This window comes from Temnothorax longispinosus, chromosome 1 (assembly GCF_030848805.1).
Source record: "Temnothorax longispinosus isolate EJ_2023e chromosome 1, Tlon_JGU_v1, whole genome shotgun sequence".
In the NCBI taxonomy this organism is placed as follows: Eukaryota; Metazoa; Arthropoda; class Insecta; order Hymenoptera; family Formicidae; genus Temnothorax; species Temnothorax longispinosus.
Genome location: NC_092358.1, coordinates 3,364,453 through 3,385,718, shown reverse-complemented (window position 1 = coordinate 3,385,718; position 21,266 = coordinate 3,364,453). Strand labels below are relative to the sequence as shown.

Here is a 21,266-nt window from a genome sequence, read left to right as displayed (position 1 = left end):
GTACTGGCGATAGAGTGAGCGAGTTTGTTTAACCAACGGTTAGGGCAGTACTTGGTAGAGTATTATTTGCTAAGCTAATGAGTAGTTTCCACGTTGTTCGACAATCAACGAAGGTGAACAAAGGACGTCCGGTCACGTCGACGGACCGTCGAGGACTCTGCCACCGTCTAATTTGGACTCCTTCACACGACAACTTCGCTAACAGTAGTGCCGATGCTATGTAAACAGCCGCACTTCCCTCGCTATTAAGCATGTAGTGTTAAGAATTAACCACCCGAGAGCATACACGGTGTAATGGTAGTGGACACACCTGATAAAGAACGCAATATTTTTTTTAAAATAAGTTAGATGAAGTTTTGCAATAACTTTTTTTGCCCTCTCTTCTAATTTTTCTTTATTCCGTGTGTCTTTCTCACAGAAAAGCTGCCTCTTTCATCCAATATTTGAATAATAATTCTTACAGCAAAAACATGTAATTTTTTAATTAACTAATTTAATTCAAATAATTTTATTGTAATTCATATTTAATCACAAACATTGAGAAACTTTGGGCACGTTTTAGGGGAAATGCAGTAATAAATCTTCCTCTATAATATTCTGTTTCTGAATTAATGATGTAACAAGAACAAGATATTAATGATCGAAGCAAACATGTGGAAGCCACGAATTTATCCAGCAACCATACGTGGATATATCGACACGAATGAAAGCGTTCTCTCAAAGACAGATAACGAGGCAGCGAAAATAACGATATGCGCGATGCCGAGCGTGCAATTTCCTAATGTGGCCATTTCGCCGGCGGCTGAAAACATCTTTGATTATTCGCGTAATAAGCGGACAGCACATGAGTTAAAGTGCTAATGGGATGTGTGATAATCATTCGGACGCGACTAAGGAACATGGAAGGGCAGGCGGTGCAGTTTTTACTCTTTCCCGCCGGATTTTCCGCGCTGGCTTTCCCTCTTTTTGTTCCACAATAACCGCAACGTACCTTGCTAACAAAGTTAATGGCGCGCGACTGATTAAAGGTTTTAATCCCGATGTCCGTAACTCCGGTCCTTCTTCTTCTTCTTCCGCGCGTATTTTCGTTCGAGAAGACAAAAATAAAAGGCAACGGCCTCTTTGTTCGCGGCCGATTGTCGAGAGCTCGTCGGTCATTAAAGTCGATCTCCGATGAAAAGTCGCCGGTCGTATTGTCTCACTTGCAGCCGCGCGAGAAAACGCGAAAATGCATACTGCACTCGTGGGATCGGAGCATCGGAAAACGAGCGTCTTGTATTTCTTATTTTACGGAAGGTAGCGCGGTAGTCCGCGGAAAATGCACAGTAAGTATCCTCTCTGTCTCCCGAGGACTCGAGGAGAGACTGAAAATATATATCTCTTAAGGGAATACTACGAAATCGAATAAAGATACGTAGACATCGCCGGCTTACAAGCAACGCGATCGTAACGTTTCGAAATAATCGATAAGATATCTTTTATTGCTATCGTGCAGTTACGCTGCAGTGAACACTGACGTGTTTCTAGGAGAAAATGCTTTCGTTCGTTAAATTAAAATACATTAACTTTTTACAAGAACTTTAGTCGAAAACATTTTTCGTTGATAAGATCGATTGGAACATTTTAAAACGGCCGTAGAATTAAGATAGCAAAGACCCATTTTTATCCGCGCTCGGGAAAATTGCGCGACACCGACATACTTTACGACGTGCTTCTCTTTTTTCTAATTTAGATAAATAAGCGCGAAAATGAGCTGTGAATCCCACGGATACTTAGCGCAACGTCGGAAATCATCTACGTTTGCGTAATTTCCGGTCGAGTTAAGAGAAGCGTTGGCAATCCGTTTTCCGAAGGCGCGCGCTTTAACGACGCTTCGATAAGAACGCGCTGATGGAACAATTTCGCAAGCAGCGCTTTGGGATTGGGTATAAAGGGCGCTCGCGCGTCGTGAAACGTCGCAATTCTGTTAAACGCGTCTCGCCCAGCATGTACCGACTTCTTCTCTTCGCGTTGTTAGTACACACCGTTTCGGCCGAGTCATGTTTCATTCAGAACAAAAAGGTACGGAGAATCGATTTAATCTTGCCGTTCAGACGCACCGTGCAGGCTATAGTCTTACACAGTGATTATGTGATAATCTCACTTGGTCGTTCCATCTTAGGGAAAACCGGACATTCAGGTGATCGAATTGGACGACTCCAGCAAAGAGTCCGTGAGTAAACGCGTTAATCGATTTCGCACGTCATAATTCCTTCCTATGCCTGTTGCGATTTTGCCAAAACCTTTAATCGCGATTTTGCGTCAATATCGCATTTCTGAATTTGATATATTCTCACACTGAGAAAAAAAGTTGTTAACTTGATTTGAAATTAAATACGACATATTAAATCTAACATGACGTAATTTGACTTAAATACTTAAATATTTTAATTAAAAAAATGTTAATCAGTCGAACGCATTTAGTCAAGTTAACAACTTTTTTTCTCAGTGCACGATTATCCTGCAATAATATTAACATTAGTTGCTTGAACTAATGTTAATGAAAACGTGTGTTTTCTAAGAGCGAATCAGAAATCGTGTCTCTACATCTGCCAGACAGACGAAGAAGGGAAATCATCAAGATTGATAATCAGAAGGAACGCCACTGCAGAAGCGATGATGATTGCGGTCCAGGATTAGTCTGTTTAGCACATTTGACCTGCGGTATGTAATACGGACTTCCACGGATCAAAATTTGCGGCCGTAACTACATTACTTGAAATAAATAATCAAACATCTTTTCTTGCGCAGTAAAAGGAACGCGGCGAACTGTAGATTCTCTAGGAGCGACCGCTGTCAATTAAAAATTGGACGATGCAGTAAAGAGGTGATAGGGTCTCTATGTGCATGACGACAGTATGCCGATAAAATTTTTCGCCTCACTGCCCTTGCCGAACAATAAGCGCGTTCGCATCAATTGAATGATCGATTTCCTATCATCGCCAATATCCAGCGGATATCTGTTTGCTTATCTGTATTTCGCGCGCCGATGAAATTTCCCGCTGTACATCCATCCATTGTCAACGCATGAATATAACATAAACCCGAAAAAAATCGGACATTTATGGCGACCCCGGCCGCGGACGCATGTAGTAAAGCGGTTAAGTTACATTTTACACGCGGATTCGGAACACCAGCGAGGATGTATACGACCGGCATAAAAGCTCTCCGCCCCTTCTCCGCCTTCAAAAGCAGAAAAAAAAACAAACAGTATCGTCGGGGAAACATATGGCGCCGTACGATAGGGACTCATTAACGGCGGAGAAACGGAGCAATGCGAGTGAGGAGCCGTAAGAAAGGAGGGTTAGCCCTCTCGTCGTCGTAAATTTAGTGGGAACCAACTGCTTTCGCCTGCAAGCTCTGCTTGCAGGCCCCGCCGCAACCGCAACCCCGATCGAAACGGTGCGGCGCCGTTGAAAAATCTTACTGTGCATTAGAGATTTACACTCGAAATCAATTAGCTCCTAATTGACACGGATGAGACCGCGCAACCCGCCGCGCGAGTTTATTGGGAAACCATCGGATATTGGCAACACGCCGTTTCATAGAAGTTGGTCCCGATATCGCTTGGGAGATTGTCGTCAGCACGAGAGACTTTCGATGTAGAAGTAAACTTTTATTGCGGTATAAATAATAATAAATACCCCGGGTGATGGCTATATTAGTAAAATATTGTAACGAATTTTTACGTTAACCATGTAACAATGTAAAATAAATGTTGCATGCCTCAAAGTTATTCATGTCTCCGTTAAAAGCTAATCAATTATTCATCGATGCTCGATCTGTGCGTTTGGCGATGCAAAAATAAATGTCGTGTTCAATAACGTACGGGGAATCGGTTAGGAAGGAAATTATCGGCCCCGACGAGAGCAGCCAGTTGGTGTCTCGTAAAACCTCACGAAACTCAACGGCGTGGCGCGGAAAGATTTACGATTCCAGCAAGAAGAAACGTAACATCCGTAATATCCTTTCTTCGCGAAGAGGTGGACGGTGATTTTTCATGCGGGCCATTCTTCTCTCGTCACGAGGCTTCGTTTAATTTTATTTTAATACGAAAAAAAATGGATCTCCTATAGCGCGCGTAACGACGGCGAAGCACCCGGGACCCGGGACCCGAGGAGAATCGCGAGAGCGAGACGATCGTAAATATTTGCGCAACTCGTTGGCGCAGCGTTTTGGTAACACGCGCGGTCAAATTTCGGGCACGTCAAAATATTTAAAGCCGACGGTGCAATTAGCGAGACTCGTCTTTATTCCTGTGATCGGCGTCGCAGGCGCCAGTTCTTTCACTCCTCATTTTCTATCTGCGAAAAAACGATTCGTTTTTTTTGTTTCGCACATGAAGGCACGTTTTTGACATTTTTAATCTGTCAGCCAGACTAGAAAATCTAAACTGATACATTGGCTGACATTTCCTCGATAGTTTTTTTTATAGCTCGTAAAAAGTGATGAGCATTTCAATCATATTACATCGACGTTGATTAATGTTAATCCTGATTAACATTAATCAATGTCGCATTTTCTTCCTTCACTTATTATATATCATTGCTAGAATTATAAAGCAGAAAAGAAATAACACCTTTTAAGCTAAGATTAAATTCAACATACATTTTATATCGTTGAAATCCGCGCTTTACCTGTTTTGCTGCAATTTATATTCCATTAATTCAGTTATATTTTGTGAAAAATATACTGCGCGTGGAGAACTAAAATGCACAGAAGTTTATTTTGAGCGACGATAATGAGTCATTTCGCAGGGAGTCGACGAAAAATAGGCGTCACGAGAGAAAAATTCCGACACGCCGACCCGAGACTGCGAAACGGGTCGCGTTTTTCTACGCTCGATTTAAACGTCGTCTACATGACAGGCGTGAAACCACCGCGCGCGCATTCGCGCGTGTACCGCGCGTAGATCGCGACGAGCCGTGGCGGACTCGTCGTTTCTCGCCTATGCCGCGCATCCTTTTTCCTACGGATTTTATTTATCGTACGAATGATTCCAACGACGACGGAATAAATCGGCCATGTCTCGCGTCGCGTGCGCGTAGAAAAGAGTAAAAATAAAATCTCGGTTGGCGGAGAATTCCGAGCGAAAATGCTGTTAAAAGATAGCTCGCTTTATATTCAAGAGAGAATAGAATTCCCTTATTTACCTCTACACCGTGTGTGCGCGCGCGCGATATAAAATTAAAGAACCAATATATAAAATTAAAAACCAATTTTAAATATCTTATATATAATGCATTACATATAACGTAAGACTCCGAGACTTCAACAAATGAAATGGATTTATTGAAATTTATAGTCTTATAAAAAGTTATTATCACTAGAAATGCATATAACATATTACACAAAATACGTTGAAAAACTCGGATTTCAAGCACTTGTATTATCGAACGAGAATACACCGTGGCGATTAGATATTGAATGTCGTCAGTTAACTTATAGGGCCGAGTTCATTTTTCACGAGGCGAATTCCTCGCGCACGTTCACGTAGGGCGTTACGCGATGGACGTCTGGAGCGGTGCACTTACACGAGACATAATATACGTCGGACCGAGGACCGTAACCGTCCCCGTATATTATGTCCCGCGTGTCCGGAGACACGCGTTCCGACCGAGTGTATCCGCGCCAAACAATGTCCCGGAATGTCAGAGCCTAAACGATTCCTCGTGTCTGCAGTTATTTCGACAATTAATCGTTCGCAAACTCTCGCTCAGACGCTTTATTTTTTCCTCTCCCTTTTTTTCTCGTTCTCCATCTTATCTACTTTCCGATCAAATTAGATTGCATCGAAATTATCTCTAGACCTATTAAATAATCTTGAGATTGAATCTTGCCTTGGGGCCTAGCAATTTCATTGTCTTCAGGGAATTATTAATTAAATTAGATTATAATCAAAGCTGTAATCGCAATGAACAAAAAAATTTTAACTAAATCAAATATCTTGAGCACACACAGGTCTGAAGATTATATCAAATAAGTTACTTCTTAAACATTTTTTTAAACGTTTCAAAATTTCTTAAACATTAAATAAAACTTGGAGTGTAGTTATCTGAAACTATTTCTCTCGTTAAACTTCTTTCGCTCTGGCATAATGTTGAATCAACTGGCGCAATTTCATCCCGACTTGCCGCTTGCGCTATCTCACGGTTCCTGCAGCATGCTAGAAAATCCTCCCTGAGGACGAGGATGCTAAGATGACGACGGCTTTTAACGATCGTACCTCTACGGCGGCAAGTATCGTAAGGTTTCCTCGCAGTCGAGCAGAACGGGAGGCGTCTTCTTCCCGCGAAAGTATCTGGAAAAATTCCTTCTTCCCCTCCCCGTCGAAGATTCAGACGCGCATAGTCGACAGTCGGAAGGGATCGTGACCCTTTTAAGATCCGCCTGCATTCCTACATTCTGCCATTTCTGTTTTTCGCGGCTTGATCCGAGATTGCTACGTTTGCTTCACTTTGCAATGTACCGAATAGACCGCTATCGATCAATGCCGCAAATATATAAAATGTATAAAATCTCGATTATGTGATCGGGAAGACTTGAAATGCTATTTTAATTTATTGATACCTGAAATGTTGCGGAGATTTATAATCGATTTTTTAGGGTAATGTCATTTTACTATCAGCTTTCTTCTATTAAACATTCTATCAAATAAACATGTCGATATTAACGTAATAAAGATGGAATCACAGTTAGATATAGGACGCAATATGAAATGACGTTCATTGATCGTTACATGCTGGTCTACGACACATGTAGGTACTTGTCATTGTGTCGATAAAATGTGGCAATAGTATTCACGATCTATTCCGTGAAATTGTTGGTACTACTCGTGTTAATCGCAGCGCGCTGGAAAAACTCGCATTTTGTGGAGAACGAAAAAGTATGCGAGTGATCCGCCGTTGGAATTAGCGTTCTTCTTGGTTTCACAGAGCGCTCGCATTTCGTTCGACATTTCGTGACCGAAAAGCCTTTCGCATAAAGAACATTTTTACGTCGTCGGAACGTCGCGCAGCTCGATGCGAAACGTTTATGTACGTGTATTAAAAAATTCTTCTCTCGAAATTCCCGGGAATCCAATCTTTTTCCTCCTCGACAGTACGGCGTGCTCGTTACCGGGACGTGCGCAGTCACGAGACACGGAAGAGGCTGTCGTGGAAATAGAGTGTAAGCTCTGAGAGGAGATTCGCGAAGCTGAGACACAGACACACGCGTGCATATAAACAGAATGAGCGAGCGAGTTGAATGCAGAGATAGAAAAAGAGCAAATGAGAGAGGAATGAATTTTATAGAGCAGAACCGGTGTGAGAGAAAAAAAGAGAGAATCATAGTAGGATTTAATATCTGAAGTTAAGTCCTCTCAGAATGCTATACATAAAAAATAAATCGTGGTCAATGAATATATAAAAGCACCGCCCGGAGATATTACATATTCTAATGTATAAAGGATATGTGCTTCCTATATTCTTTTAATTATTAATAGCTGATTTATTAATATACTTTAGTTATTGAACGATTAAAATAAAATATTCTCTTATTATGGGTTTTACCTTCCGATTTAAATTATACAAACATTAAATTCTAACGTTAGTCATAAAGCAGGAAGGATTTTAAGACCGACAATGATGCTCACTCGCACGTCAAGGAAGCCAATGGATTTCGTAAATTATAGCGAAGAAAATAAAGAGGATAAGAGAGCTTCTGAGCCAGATTTTAAGTATGATTTAGCGCGTGCGAGAAAATAGTAGTGTAAGCAAAGCGCGATGTTTTCCCGGCATCGCTCATCCGCGTAACTGCCGGCTGATACGCGATACGCTTACTCGACTCGATTCCCTAAAACGTCGCCCTAACTCACTCGCGACCGCCCACAATTCGTCGTCCTGGGACTTGTTAAACGCCCCAGTGACGCTACAAAGTCGCCACGAGTGCGAAGGAGAGCGATTCGTTTCGTAGAATGGCACGGGTGTATATCAGCCACTTCTGCGGCGCTTTCACAAAACGATCCGCTCACCGGTTGCACGATCGATCGAATCATGTTGTGCCGCGGTAACGTAATTTACCGAAGCACTTAGTAACTCAGTATCGCGTAGAAAACCGCTTCATCGACGTGCTCGCCAAGCGATCCTTTCTCTCGCCACCTTGTTTTTATTCTGATATCTATGCGTGTGAAAAAGAACGCCGATGCAATATGTGCAAAGTTACTTGAAATTTTCGATTTGAAAAGATAAATAGCGCTATATTCTCGTGAATCTACACGCTGAATCCAAGTCCACTCGTTGATAAAATTAATATTTATTTTGAATATATCGAAAATTGACTATACATTTTACAATTGGAAATTTATTGTGGTCTTTATTTATTTAAAAATTCTCGATAACTTAATCGTATATATATAAAATATCGATCGTAATAACGTTGGTCGAACGAAAAACAGAGAGAAAATCCGGAAAATCTGCGTGAGAAAGAAAAACGTGCGGGAGAATGCCGTAGGAGGAGGAACAGGGAAGGAAATGAACGATCCTGTTAGCCGTTGCACGGAAGTCATAAAGAGCCGGCAAATCTTTTCATTATCGCGCCGCGTAAGTGATACGTATATCATACTAAAGGGGCTATTTCGCGGGGCATTATATCCCGGGAGAAACGAGCCCGATCCCGAGCTCGCGCGCGAGCAACCGCGCGGCGGCGGACGCACTTTTTTCCGCAGCCGCCGCGTCGCTGCGTAAGTGCGTGCGGGAATTAAGTCGGGCCATTTCTCTGGTTTTCGTCTACATTCTCGCTTCGTCCTTCTCGCACCGTGCTATCGCACGGCATCCCTTAGTGTCCTTTTATCATTCTCTTCCATCCCTTTATATCGGCCCTCCGTTTCTCCGACGTTGCTATCGAGAAAAGAACTGAGTTCTCTTTACGAGCGTTAACGCGACTTCCGTACGGACACGATTCGCATTTTCCTCTCTACGAGTGAGACACGTGCGCGCGTTGTCGGTCCACGTAATCTCGCGAAAGTTTTATCGTCGTCCTACGGACGGCTGCTGTTCAACTAATAGGAAGCTTTATGACAGGGAATTAATTCGCGCGCGCGCGAGCCGACGATTCCTCGCTACGAAATTCCGTGGCGTGCCACGGAAATGTTACGGTTTTCCGAGCGGCACCGCGCACGGCTGTTCATTTATAGTGCTTAATTAAATGTATCGGGCTCTTAACTACTTAAGATACATATCCGTTTCTCGCACAGTCGCGAATTTATTTCATGTTTGGAGATATTACGTACCCCTCAGGGCAGATATTAAACGATAATTTTCATTTTCACTGTGAGTACAAGAATTTTATCATTAAGATGCTATCCATTATCAAACTACGCTAACTCAATATTAACTTTTTATGATTTATATTTTTTGATTTATTAAGAAAAATAAATACGCTGTTCAACGTCATAATTTTGATATTTGTCATAATTTGCAGTTAAAGTTGCAAAAAGGACTATTTTATTGTATATTTGGCATATATCATAACAATGATAACGTGTTGAAAAAATTTGCAATCAAAATGAAGTATATGTTGTTAGGACTTTTTACTTTTAAAAACATTTGTTGTACGATTGTGATTAAAAAATGATTATTTATGATTAATATAGGATCTATTGTAATGGCTATGTAAGTGACGCTTACACTAAAATAGCTAGCTAACTTTTTACAACTTTAACCGCAAATTTCTCAAATTACGTATTCTCATAGAACAATTTAGTAAATGGGATCGTATTTGGCACCCAAAAAATTGCGGGAAACTATTATCTTCGTTCTCGTACATTTTTTGTTGAACAATGTTCAAGAATAAAATTTAATTCAGTTTAAAAATATTTCAATTACGTTTTGTAAAAAAATGCAAAAAAATCTGCTCTATATTATTATGTTTTATAAAAAATACATAATATATAAAAGAATAATATATTGATGAAGAATTTTAGTGTTCAAATAAAACAAATTAATCCTGCAAAATAATAATGCGTAAAAATAAATTCCTGGTTGATCATATATTTATAATATGTTGAAAAATAACGGACTGAATATTACAAATTCCCCACGTAAACATCGATCGGGCTTTAAAGATGTTTTATGTGTCCGACAATGTTGTGGCAATAGGCATACTAAACCCAACTTTGCTATACCAGTAATATTATTTGCTATGCAAATTTTATTCATCGGATACAACGTGTCATTCCAGCAGAACTTAATTAAATTTTGAGAACGCCATAACACATAACGTAGCTATCAAAGTTACAATCGATTTGCAAACTAAAACGGTATCACTCGTATTAAGGGAATAATACTATCGCGCGCGTACGAGCCGCACTAAAAAAAAGACGCATAAGTTTTCTTGCTTGATGCTGCAGATTAATATGCAGAAACATGCGATTTGCCATTGAAATCGTTGTCCGTACAGTAGATTTTTGCGATTTTTAAATATGCGTCGGTGACCGTTTATAGGGCCAGTAAAACGATAACGATCCGGGGTAACGCAGCGCGAGCCTAAGTCACCCCCAGCACCCCCTTCTGAGCCTCCTCTTTTACGGCTCGAAATTACGGCCGCGCCAACCCTCACGTGTTTACGGCCGCCAACGTCGCGACGTCGCGTTAAAACTGCCCTAACTCGAACTCATCACGATGAGTGAATCGATCACGCGGGGTGACGCGATGCGCTTCGCACCGTTAATCCTTACAGATTGTCCCAGGAGCCCCGATCAAGCACATTTGTCGTAAGCAGATTACGAATAACCCGTCGCGAATATTTTACGTCGGGGCCGGTGCACGGTGCGGACGCGCATTTCGCAATTTATTCGTCGGCGAGGCTTTGCCGTGCGCGTTCTCATTGAAAGTGACAGGCTCACGACGCGAGCTCCCAAAATATCGGCGAAACGCCATGGAAAATTTGATAATTAAAACCGATGTCACGGTACCTATAATTACTATATTTTATATAGCGCCGAATAAATCGAATGAACCGGCGGAATCAATTTCGTTGCAGTTGCAATTAACGGCGAGTGCGATTTATTTGCGCGCGCACGGGCTCCGATTTTGTCTCCCAGTATTTTATTACAATTTTCAGCCGCGTCTGATCCAATATTATCGTTCTTATTAAATTGTAATTTACAATCACACAGGAGGCACTATCCTCCGGTCTAATACTTCGGCAAATAAAATAACCGTTCGTATATACAATAAAAGTGAAATTATTAGTCGCGATGTAACTTCCGCTTTTATCGCTCATCTCCACGCCATTCGCGGAAATGTGGAGGAGATAAAATACAATGATCGATATAACTCGTGAAATAATTGACTGCGAGGAACCGTTCCTGGAAGGATCACAATCGTGACCGTTCTCGATGATCGTGCGACTCTTTGTTAGACGTGTCTATTTAGTGACGCGTCGAGAACAGCGCGAAACAACGGCGGTCATGCGCGATGAATCACGACGATAAAAGTCCCCGGAATTTGCGCTATTAGATTAAGAGACGGATACGTGCGCGTTTTGCGCTCGCCGCAAAATTGGGCTTTGTCTCTTTGGCGAGGTATGTTTTCGGGGGGAAAAGCCTGATGCCAGCATTCTCAAGCAAACTATATATGCGTTTAACGGCTGTGAAATTATCCTCATCGCAGGATACCCATAGTCCTTCACGCTTCACGGCAGAGTCCGCGATGAAACGTTACGATGAGACGGGCTTAATGTTTATCACGATTGGTTCTACGAAGGAAAGACAGAGGACTTTTAATTGCGACTGTGTTAATTCCACGTCTTAAAAGTTAATGGCAAACTTATATAATAAGTTTTTATGATAACGAAACATAGAGATTATTTGGTAAGAATAACATTTTCAAAATTATGACTTAATTTAAGTAATTACGTAGAAATTAAATCTCGCAAAACATATTAAAATATATTTCAGCGTGATTTCGTGAGTATTTTAAGCTATAATACTGTCAGTTTAACAAAGGTTAATTTTGTCTTTGCAGAGAAAGAGAAAGATAAAAAATCCTCCGTTAGATATTACATATTATTGAAAAATATCATAGAATATGTATGATGACAGTATTGTAAGACGAAATTCTTTTAGTTAAATTAGTTTCGCGAATGTCATTTTCTAAAAGCTACCTAATAAATGGAAGAGATAACTTTAGCGCTAAATAAAAATTTCCTTTTGCTCGATTATATATAATTGCTGCAACTACTTTAACTTTAATTTGTGCGCATAAAAAATGAAAGAGAAAAAACACATGTTCAGAGTATTTTGGAATACCTGAATTAACGGAGCACTTTTCTTTTCGCAAGCGAGAGTAGGAGATACCGTAATATAACATTTCGTCGTGAAAGGGCAGAATCCTGAAACAAATATCCTGAAATCTACATAATGGCGGCTTTCACGTGTCGTACGGAAATCCCTGCAGCCATCGTTGAAATCGACGACGTCGATCACGTGCGATTCGTACGAGGTTTTAATACGACGTAGTCGGCGAAGTCGGATGGAGATCTCGTGATGGAATATTCCCGACGACAGTGGTGACCGAGGTTTTACCGGCCCTGTAGGGCGCGCGTTTGATCCCGGGTAAGTTCGTGAGTTGATTTTTCCTCTCGCCATCACTATCACCCACTTTCCGCCCGCCCCGCCCCTCGCCCCCCTCTCGTCTCTACGATCGCGATTCGCCCTTCTCGTGAACTCGCGAGATTTCCCGTGTGTTTTCAGCATGCACACAAGAGCCCAAGGAGTGCCGAGCTTTAATCTACACGACGGTACGTGAGGTGTTTGCGGTCGAGCCACCGGCAACCCTCCTCGGCGCTTTCGCAACCTCATGCAAAACGACCTCGGCCTCTCTCCTCCCGTGCTCGGAACACTTCTCCTGCACACTTTCGAATCTTCGATCCTCGGCAACGGCACTCGAGTCGGAAATTTTCACCTCTTTACACGAGCTTCTGTTCTCTTCTTCAGATTAGCCGCATCATATATTCTCGTAGCTTGCAAAGTTGCTTGAAGTGATTATTTTAACATCCAATTTTGTGATGATCTCTTTAACCCGCGAATACTTATAGTTGAAGCTAATCTCTATTGTTTTAGCTTCACTTTATTTTAAATAAAGAGTTTTATTTATTCATCATTAGTCATGATCCATTCTGCGTTTTAATATTGACGTAAGTTTTGGTTACGCGTGCGTGCGCGCAGATTTCTATCCTTCTAGTTTTACGTATTCTATTTTTTTTTCTTTTTCTCGATTGACGCTTAGAAATTAGTAATAAAAAAAAACTTAAATTTTTAATTTGGTTTTATCTGTCAAAAATTATGTTAATTAATGACCGATGCCGTATGTCTAACGGATCTTCTTGACGATCCATTTCATTTCACGTCTCCGTTTCATTTTCTTCTTCTTCTTTATTCCGGCGGCGATTAAACGTCAAATTTCCCGAGTGAATAGAGTAATTGGGGCGATCTCATCCGCGCGGAGGGCCATAAATTTGTTATTCACAGGAGCGCGCGCGTCTTAACGTCGGCCAGTAATTAACTGCGCGAAGATCAGAGTGTTTATATTTCATTTCTCGTGGAAAATTTACGCGATCCGCTCATTTTGTTCGAGGGTAGTAGAAGTAACAAAGTAGGAGCAGATACCGGTGGCATACGTTACCGTTGCGCGCGGTATATTTATACGCTCCATAAATCATTGCGATAACGCGCGCGTTAACAAACGCACGGGTCGAGCTGAACGGAATACTCAATGACGCGGAAGTTCCCGAATTACAGCCGGCTGCCTCGTGCCGTTTTATACAGCGACTTCCGTACTAAGTAAAAGGTGCGAGGGGAACGCAAACCCAGAAGGATCAAATGTAATCCCGGCTCGTCAGGTCATGGCAGCTCTAAGTCGCGGCCACTGCTATCTATCCGATTCAGGACCCGGAGTTACGTCCCTCGAGGACACAATTCGTTGGGGACAGTTAAAAAATTATGGGATTAGAGGACCGAATCCGCTCCGGCGCTAACGACATATCGTAAACACGTTTATAACGTATATATAGCTACATTGCGGTGTTACATAAGCCGTGCATTAATTCCTAATTTGTTATTGAATCGAAAATAAAATAAAATTATATATTTTGGTAAGGTGAACAATTCGACGAATTATTCACTTTATATTATTCATTTACAGATTTTGCGACAAGCCATTTTCGACGTTCCTTTGTGATTTACATTCAGATATCTTTTTCGTTAATATGAAGGCAAACGAATATATTCCATGATATAATAATATAATGAAATTACGATAATTCTATATACAAAAGAAAATATAACAAATTGAAATGAAGAACTTAATAATAATTTTAACATAGCAAACGAAGCCTGTTATTCTTTATCCGATCCTCTACAGTCCTTTCGCGGGGCGAAAGCCAAGCACGTACGATATCACAGTCGGAAATGAGTTCCTCGCATTCCGCGCAGCGCGTTATTTTCACGTACTCCAATAGCTCGATGGGCTCGGCTAAATGCGACCGGGAGCACGCAAAGAGAAAAATCAACGTGAGTGATTGCGCAAGTCGAGTGTGCGAAGAGGATCACCGCACGAATCGGCGTCGTAAAAGCGCCGGACCGTTGGCATTGCCCAGGATCGACCGTGTTCTGGATGTCTGTACGCCGGCGAATCCTACCGGGATATACAAGGTGTCCAATTCCAGCCGCGGCGACTGTGATTGATTTCCCGGTGGATTTAGAACCGATGTCCGCTGAGCGAAAATTTAGAAAGAGAGAGAAAAGGAAAGAGGGAGAAACGTTCATCAATGTTCTAAAATAAAACTTTCGAAAAGCACGAATATAAGATTAATTAACGAGAATAGAAACTAATGCACGACAAAAATGTAGCTATTATGTCTATCTTTAGTTGAAGAAATGTATAAAATAAGTAAAGCTTTCGCAGAGTTTAAGCTTCAACGGTAAAAATAAATAAAATAGTTTTATTTCTAGATTAATTTTGATCTGTTATAAATCTGTTATATTAATAGAAATTCTATTTACCAGTGTGAGATTTGATTGTTAAAACTTTTAAAAATAAAAAAATTGTTATTAATAATAGAATTCTTGCTAAAAGAATTGATTTTTACTGTGAAATTTGACGAGTTCAAGCGGGAACACGGTATATATCTCATGACGTATTCGAAGGCCCTGATTTTTTTCAAGATTCCTCGATCGTGCTCAATTCGCATGCACATCGAGTAAAGCGAATCACTGGCTGGCCGCAAATCGAGGACATAGCTTATACCCAAAAGAGGACCATAAATCCCGGCATCGGTTCTTTCCGCAGCACGCCATGAATCAGGATTTTTAGATCGGCTGTGTTCGATCCGCAGCCGGCGAATGTCCACCCTGGAACGACGAGGATGTCATTCGTGATGCATATTCGTTGAACCGTTTGTCTTTCCCAGCCAAATCGGAGCTTTGCAGCAGCATATGACGTGCATTAATTTTGTCCGCTTTCAACTGCTTTTTCTCGAGCGACGCGACGCCTTGCGACAAATTATTTCATCGGCGCCACATCAGGGCTCGCCTGAGGGAATACCACGATGAAAGTTACGGTAATCTGTTGTTAACAGGTTGTCAAGCAGCCGAGAGTTTATTAATAGACTTCTTGATGTAAAGCGTGAAGAGGTGACTTGACGACAAGTTATGATAATGAATTAACGGAGAAGATTCTCTTTAGAAAAAATGTTGCGCTGCGTCCATCATTGTGATATGTTAATGGAATTAACATGCATTAGCGATATATTTGGAGTATTTAATAATAAAAATGACTTGATTTTTTTTATTGTAAAATTAAATGTTCTAACAAAACCATTCGGCAATAAAAGTAATTTAGACAATTAATATTGCGAACAATTTAAGATGATCTATGGTCTTTATTTATGTCTTCTATAAATAAAATCGAAAGATAACTGTCTCACAGACTTTGTCTCTAACAAAAAGATGGTGATTCCAAATTTCCAATCTACTTTCGCTCTGTAAAAAAATTCCTACGCGTGCACGGATAGCCGGCTGATTCGTGAGATCGCGGTATCATTCCAACCCCAGGAAACGAGGCGCATGGGGCCGGTAATCGCTCGTCGTTAGAGGGTACGCACAATGCGTGCCAGGACGCGATTCCACGATACCACCCCCATTGTCTATCGGAACCACCCTCCGCTCTCCTACGAGCCTCGTCCGTGACGACTGACTGCGGTTTAACCTCGGCGGTTTAGCACGCTCAAACGAGCCCGTTGTCGACCCCTCGATGTCGTCTCACTCTCGCTCTCTTTCAACGCTGCTGCGAATCGCTTCTAATACACAAAGTATATCAGAAACCGCGAGCCCAGAAATTTTACTGAGAAATCTGAAGTTCATATTTTCCAGATAAGAATTTCCTAAAAACTTAACTATAGAAAATTATTCAATGTGTGAAAGCTGACTTTTTTAAATTAAAATAAGATTTTATTGATAGACAAATTTCAAATGAATAAAGTCTTAATGTAAAGTTTTAAAATGTTATGAGAAAAAGATGACAAGTGACATATATTTTTATATTCGTTTCGAGAAAGATTGACTTCAAATTATTCAAAGAAACAAGATGTATGTCTGACAAAATACTGAAACATATGTATAATTTCACTTTTGAAAATAATTTTAACTTTGTACAAAATAATTTTAACTTTATACAAACTGTCAGAAGTCATATATTTTTGTTCGATTTTTGTTCGATTTCTTTGGATAATTTGAAGTCAATCTATTTCGGAACAAATATGAAAATATATCTCACTGGGGTTGGAATGATACCGTTAACGAGAATAAAATCTAGCTAATACAGATACGAGAGAATAGGAAATATTTTAAGAGATCCTCGAATATAATAAAGATTACTTGTTCCATCGTTATGCAAATAAAAATCTTTATAATATCCTTAAATTACATGCCATCAAATGTACACGTGCTCAAATTTTGCGAAGAAAAGGACATCGAGTTATTCGTAAGCCGTCCTCGTATGAATGAATAATTAAAAGATAATGGCAGTAAACCGACAGACAACCACCTCGTTGGCTCGGGGGACGATACGAATGTAAATTAGATACGATTCCAAGGTGTCTCACTAGAAATGTCATATACCTTCAATGCACTGGTTCTGAAGCTAACGGCAGGCGTTATCAGACACGGTGCAGTGAGATAATTTCGAAGTGAAATAATTATCTAAAATAATTCTTCTAAACCTTTAAATTATTGCGAAATAATTGTGTCGATAGTCACATATTAATTAGATAAGTATGCGTATGAATAAAATTATGAGACAAAATTAATAGTTGTTTACAAATAATAAGAAATATGGAAAAATGGATCTTATATGCGCCAGTTTTTTAATTCTGGATTTCAAACTTAACTTTTTCGTTGTTCAGTAATTATCCAATATATTAAGAAAGAGAATTTCTTATCTTTTCGAAATTATTTAATAACAGCAATATGATATAGATTGTTTAGTATCTTGAAATTATTTGATAATTACGTAATTTGGATTATATAACGATTACAATAGAAAGCAACATAAAGAAAATTTATTAAAATATTAAGTAGGTATATTCCTAAAGTATTTAATATATTTCTATAGTATTGGTATTATTAATAGCATGAGATTCTGCAAAGAATAAAGAGATTAAAAATAGAATCCTGCTATCTATAGTCACCACATGCGAAATTGCCGAATGTAAATCTGTTCGTGACCCGTTGTCGTTTGTGTTACACAGCGCACAAAGAAGAAGAGCCTTTAAAAACCGCATGAAACATTCAAGGAAAATAAACCAGAAATATATGACACGTTTGTATTGTTCGCAGTAAGTTCCGTAGGAAATGCCAGCAACAAAGTATAGCTAACAAATAATAGGCTTTTATGATGCGTCCACTGTTGTGAATCCACAAGACTTCACTGCAGTATTCACTGAGCAGAAGTTCAAGAAATTATCTCACAGTTATATCAAATATCCGTTGCACTCGCGTTCGAAGCAACATTGAAGAAAATATAGATATTCAACATATATTAAGTATATTATTGAAAAAGATTTAATAAAAAAGAAATAATTGGCAAATGGTAAAGTAAGTTTAGAATTAGATAAGATTAAAGTGAAAGAAATTGAATACATTTCTCTAGAGACGGAAAATTTTTTTCCCGGGACATTTTACGCGAGAAAACTTTATCCGCTTTTAGGGGAACACGCTTTAATATTCCAAATGAAAAAATGCAATTAAAGATATCCGTCGAAGATTTTTTGCGCAAAAATTCCCGGAAGTGCAATACGTTATCTCTTTTCCGGAGATACACAGGCTTTTCCGCCATTTTTTTTCTTTTTCTTCTTTACAGAAGGCGACGTCGTCTAACCGATTACGTATTCATTCCATTCCATCCGTTTCATATTCTCGCCAGCGAATGACGCTTTCTCGCGCGCGTTTAATATTTCAGCTGGCTGCCGACGAGATTTGCGCGGCGGAACACTGACTTTAATTACGAATGTTTTAATTAGGAATTTAACTGCGGCGACGCAATGGAATCACGAGTTAATGATTGACGGGGGTTACTTAATATCGTAACAAGGATGTAATAAAAATAAGAGATTTTTCATCCCCGCATATTTCATATTTAATACTAATTTGTTGTCTTATATTACTCAAGTTTCTTACTTGCAGGGATATAAGCTTTTTACTTCCTATATATATTCACGTTATATTAAAATGTATATTGATGGTAAATCCTTTTTTATATACAGCAAAATCGCGTAATATAAAATATCGTGTTAGTATTTTATATAAATTATACGAACTCCTTGAAAGGCAATTTTGTCCAATCATCAAAAGGGATTGCAAAAAATACAAATATGCGTCTTTTGCCGGATATACCTTATGATTTACCGCAATTTTCAGCCTCCGATAATATCCTTTGCTATCAAGAGAAATTCAAGAAGAGAGAAAAATTGAGCGTTTTTATAGACGCGTATATAAACGATAAAATTGGACTTGTTTCGCGTCCCTTCCCGAATATATCATCCGATTTAAGGACATCGGCTTCTTCCCTATCTTTCGATAAATTCTCCTTACTTGCGAGCCAACGAGCATATCGGAATATGCTACAATATCAACGTTTTCGGTTGTTTTACATGCTTCGCGCTGTTTCGAGGGCAGAGAACAACCTAAAGGCGCGTGTCTCCCTTGCATATCGCATGCATCGGACAAATAAGATCCTCGCGGTCGAGAAAGACGCCAAGGGGTGGCAATATGCCGGTCGGATCACGCGGCGAAATCGCACATGGACATGCGCCGAATATAAATGTGACTATCAGAAGTGTTTTCGCGGTCGGGCGCAGACAGTAAATGATCACGCGAGCGGTTAGGGTTGCGGCTGACACCTTCGGGGGTGCTATGTGAGGAGACGGAAAGTTTCCCGAAGCGGCGAAACTAGCTGGCTCGCTTCGGCGGTATTGCAAAAGTTTAAAATACCTCTCGATATTTGTCGAGACAGCGAGTAGTAACGGACGGCCCAAGTCCGTCGCGCAAATCGAAAGTGCATTTTCGCACCGACGACGACGACTTTGTAACGTCGACATTGAGAGATACGTGCAACAGTAACTCCACAATTTCTAAAACTCTATTCCTTTTCGAATCTATATTTATGTTCTTAAGTTCTTAAAATAGTGAAACCGCAGGCGCAGTTTACGTCGCAATCGAACGTCGAATTTTTTTCTATAATTGATGTTACAAGTAAATGAAATCGTATCGATAAAATGCATAATGCAGAGAAAGTAGTCTGGACAACTAGTCTACAGCAAAGTCACGTGCCATTTCCTTTTTTTATTTACATTAAAAATACGCCGGCACTTTAACGTAAAATCTCAAACTTCGCGAAAACGTAGACCGGAATGGCGCATATTATTAACGCGACTTTTCGATGTCTCCTCCACAACTGACTTTCGAATAACTCGCGTTTTGCGCTTTCGGAAGTTACTTGGAAGTTTCGAGAAACAGCTCAAGGCGAAATGTGTGCCTTGTGCAGCCATGCAGTTATGCAGCTTACGTGAACGACAGAGAACAGGCTGCTCTCTCGTCGAGATTGTAACTACACTTAACGATCGCGGTCTGACATTTTCAGTTAAGCCGTACAGAATATCGCGCCGTTTAAATTAATAACAGGAAGTGAATTGGAGCTGATTCCGCCTTCCGCGCGCACATTAGAGCGCTGTTTTAACCACCTCCGCCATTTATTGCTGGCTGAACGACTCACTTAACACGCGTTGACTTCCGGATACACCAAGAGAAGGTCGTTGCCGTAATTTCATTATAGAGACAAGTACTGGAAAATAATCTTGAAAGAGCAAACAATTATCTATTACACTTAAACAAATTTAATGTTTCATTAAAGAAAAGTAATAAAAATGATGATAAAAATCAAATAATTATTTAGGATAGCTAATTAAGCCGTGTAAATAACTACTAACGCCAAGCTTGTTAAGTGGTGTTAAGTGGTGATATCTCGAGATATCTTGTAAAATATGACTTATAAAACTGAGAGAAGATGCCGATTTTACGATCCAATTAACGTCGAATGTCAGTTGGTGCTGTAATCATAAATCAATGCTGGGCCCGGCCGTCGCGAAACGGCGTATTTCCATCCTAATTATTACTCGTTATTCTCCTTGGCATGACTAGCCTAATTAGCACGCTGATTGATACGTTCACGCGTAATGGACCGAATTCGACAAAGCGATATCTCATTCTCGTCTCCGTCGTCAACGTCTCCGCGACCGCCGCCGCCGCCGCCATTGCGAAATTCAATCTGGGTGGAAGATCGGGTCGGGAAATAATTAGCACGGCGTCCCTTTAAGGCTTCTGATCCTGCCGGCGCGGCGGAGGAAGGGGATCGCCAACGTAATCCCCCAAATATGAATATAATTTGCCCGGTGCGGAGGGTGAGTACGGTCCGCCGAAGAAGGTCTACATGCGGAAAGCCGCGAGAGCCATCCTGGCCGGATCAACTGCCGCCATAATTGTGTTGCTTTCGCTGACAAGCTGCCATCGATAATGAATATCGCAAAATGATCCCATCCGCCGTTCTTTACTGGCCGATGAGAGAAGTCGAGAGGGGTCTTTTTGGAATTTTTCACATTGGATGGACATCTAATGCTCGTCTCGTTTGAAC

General features: G+C 40.5%; 2 protein-coding genes across 5 annotated transcripts in view; one reads left to right on the top strand and one right to left on the bottom strand.

The window, feature by feature from the left end:
• The window catches only part of LOC139817564 (uncharacterized), a 325,316-nt gene that overhangs the window by 161,255 nt on the left and 142,795 nt on the right, over positions 1-21,266 (bottom strand). The window lies entirely within an intron of this gene.
• LOC139808690 (uncharacterized) lies at positions 1,913-3,775 on the top strand. The gene is made up of 4 exons (XM_071770946.1): positions 1,913-2,061; positions 2,162-2,212; positions 2,562-2,703; positions 2,791-3,775. Exons 1-4 carry the CDS (start codon positions 1,987-1,989, stop codon positions 2,841-2,843), a joined length of 321 nt encoding a protein of 106 aa, XP_071627047.1. The 5' UTR covers positions 1,913-1,986; the 3' UTR covers positions 2,844-3,775.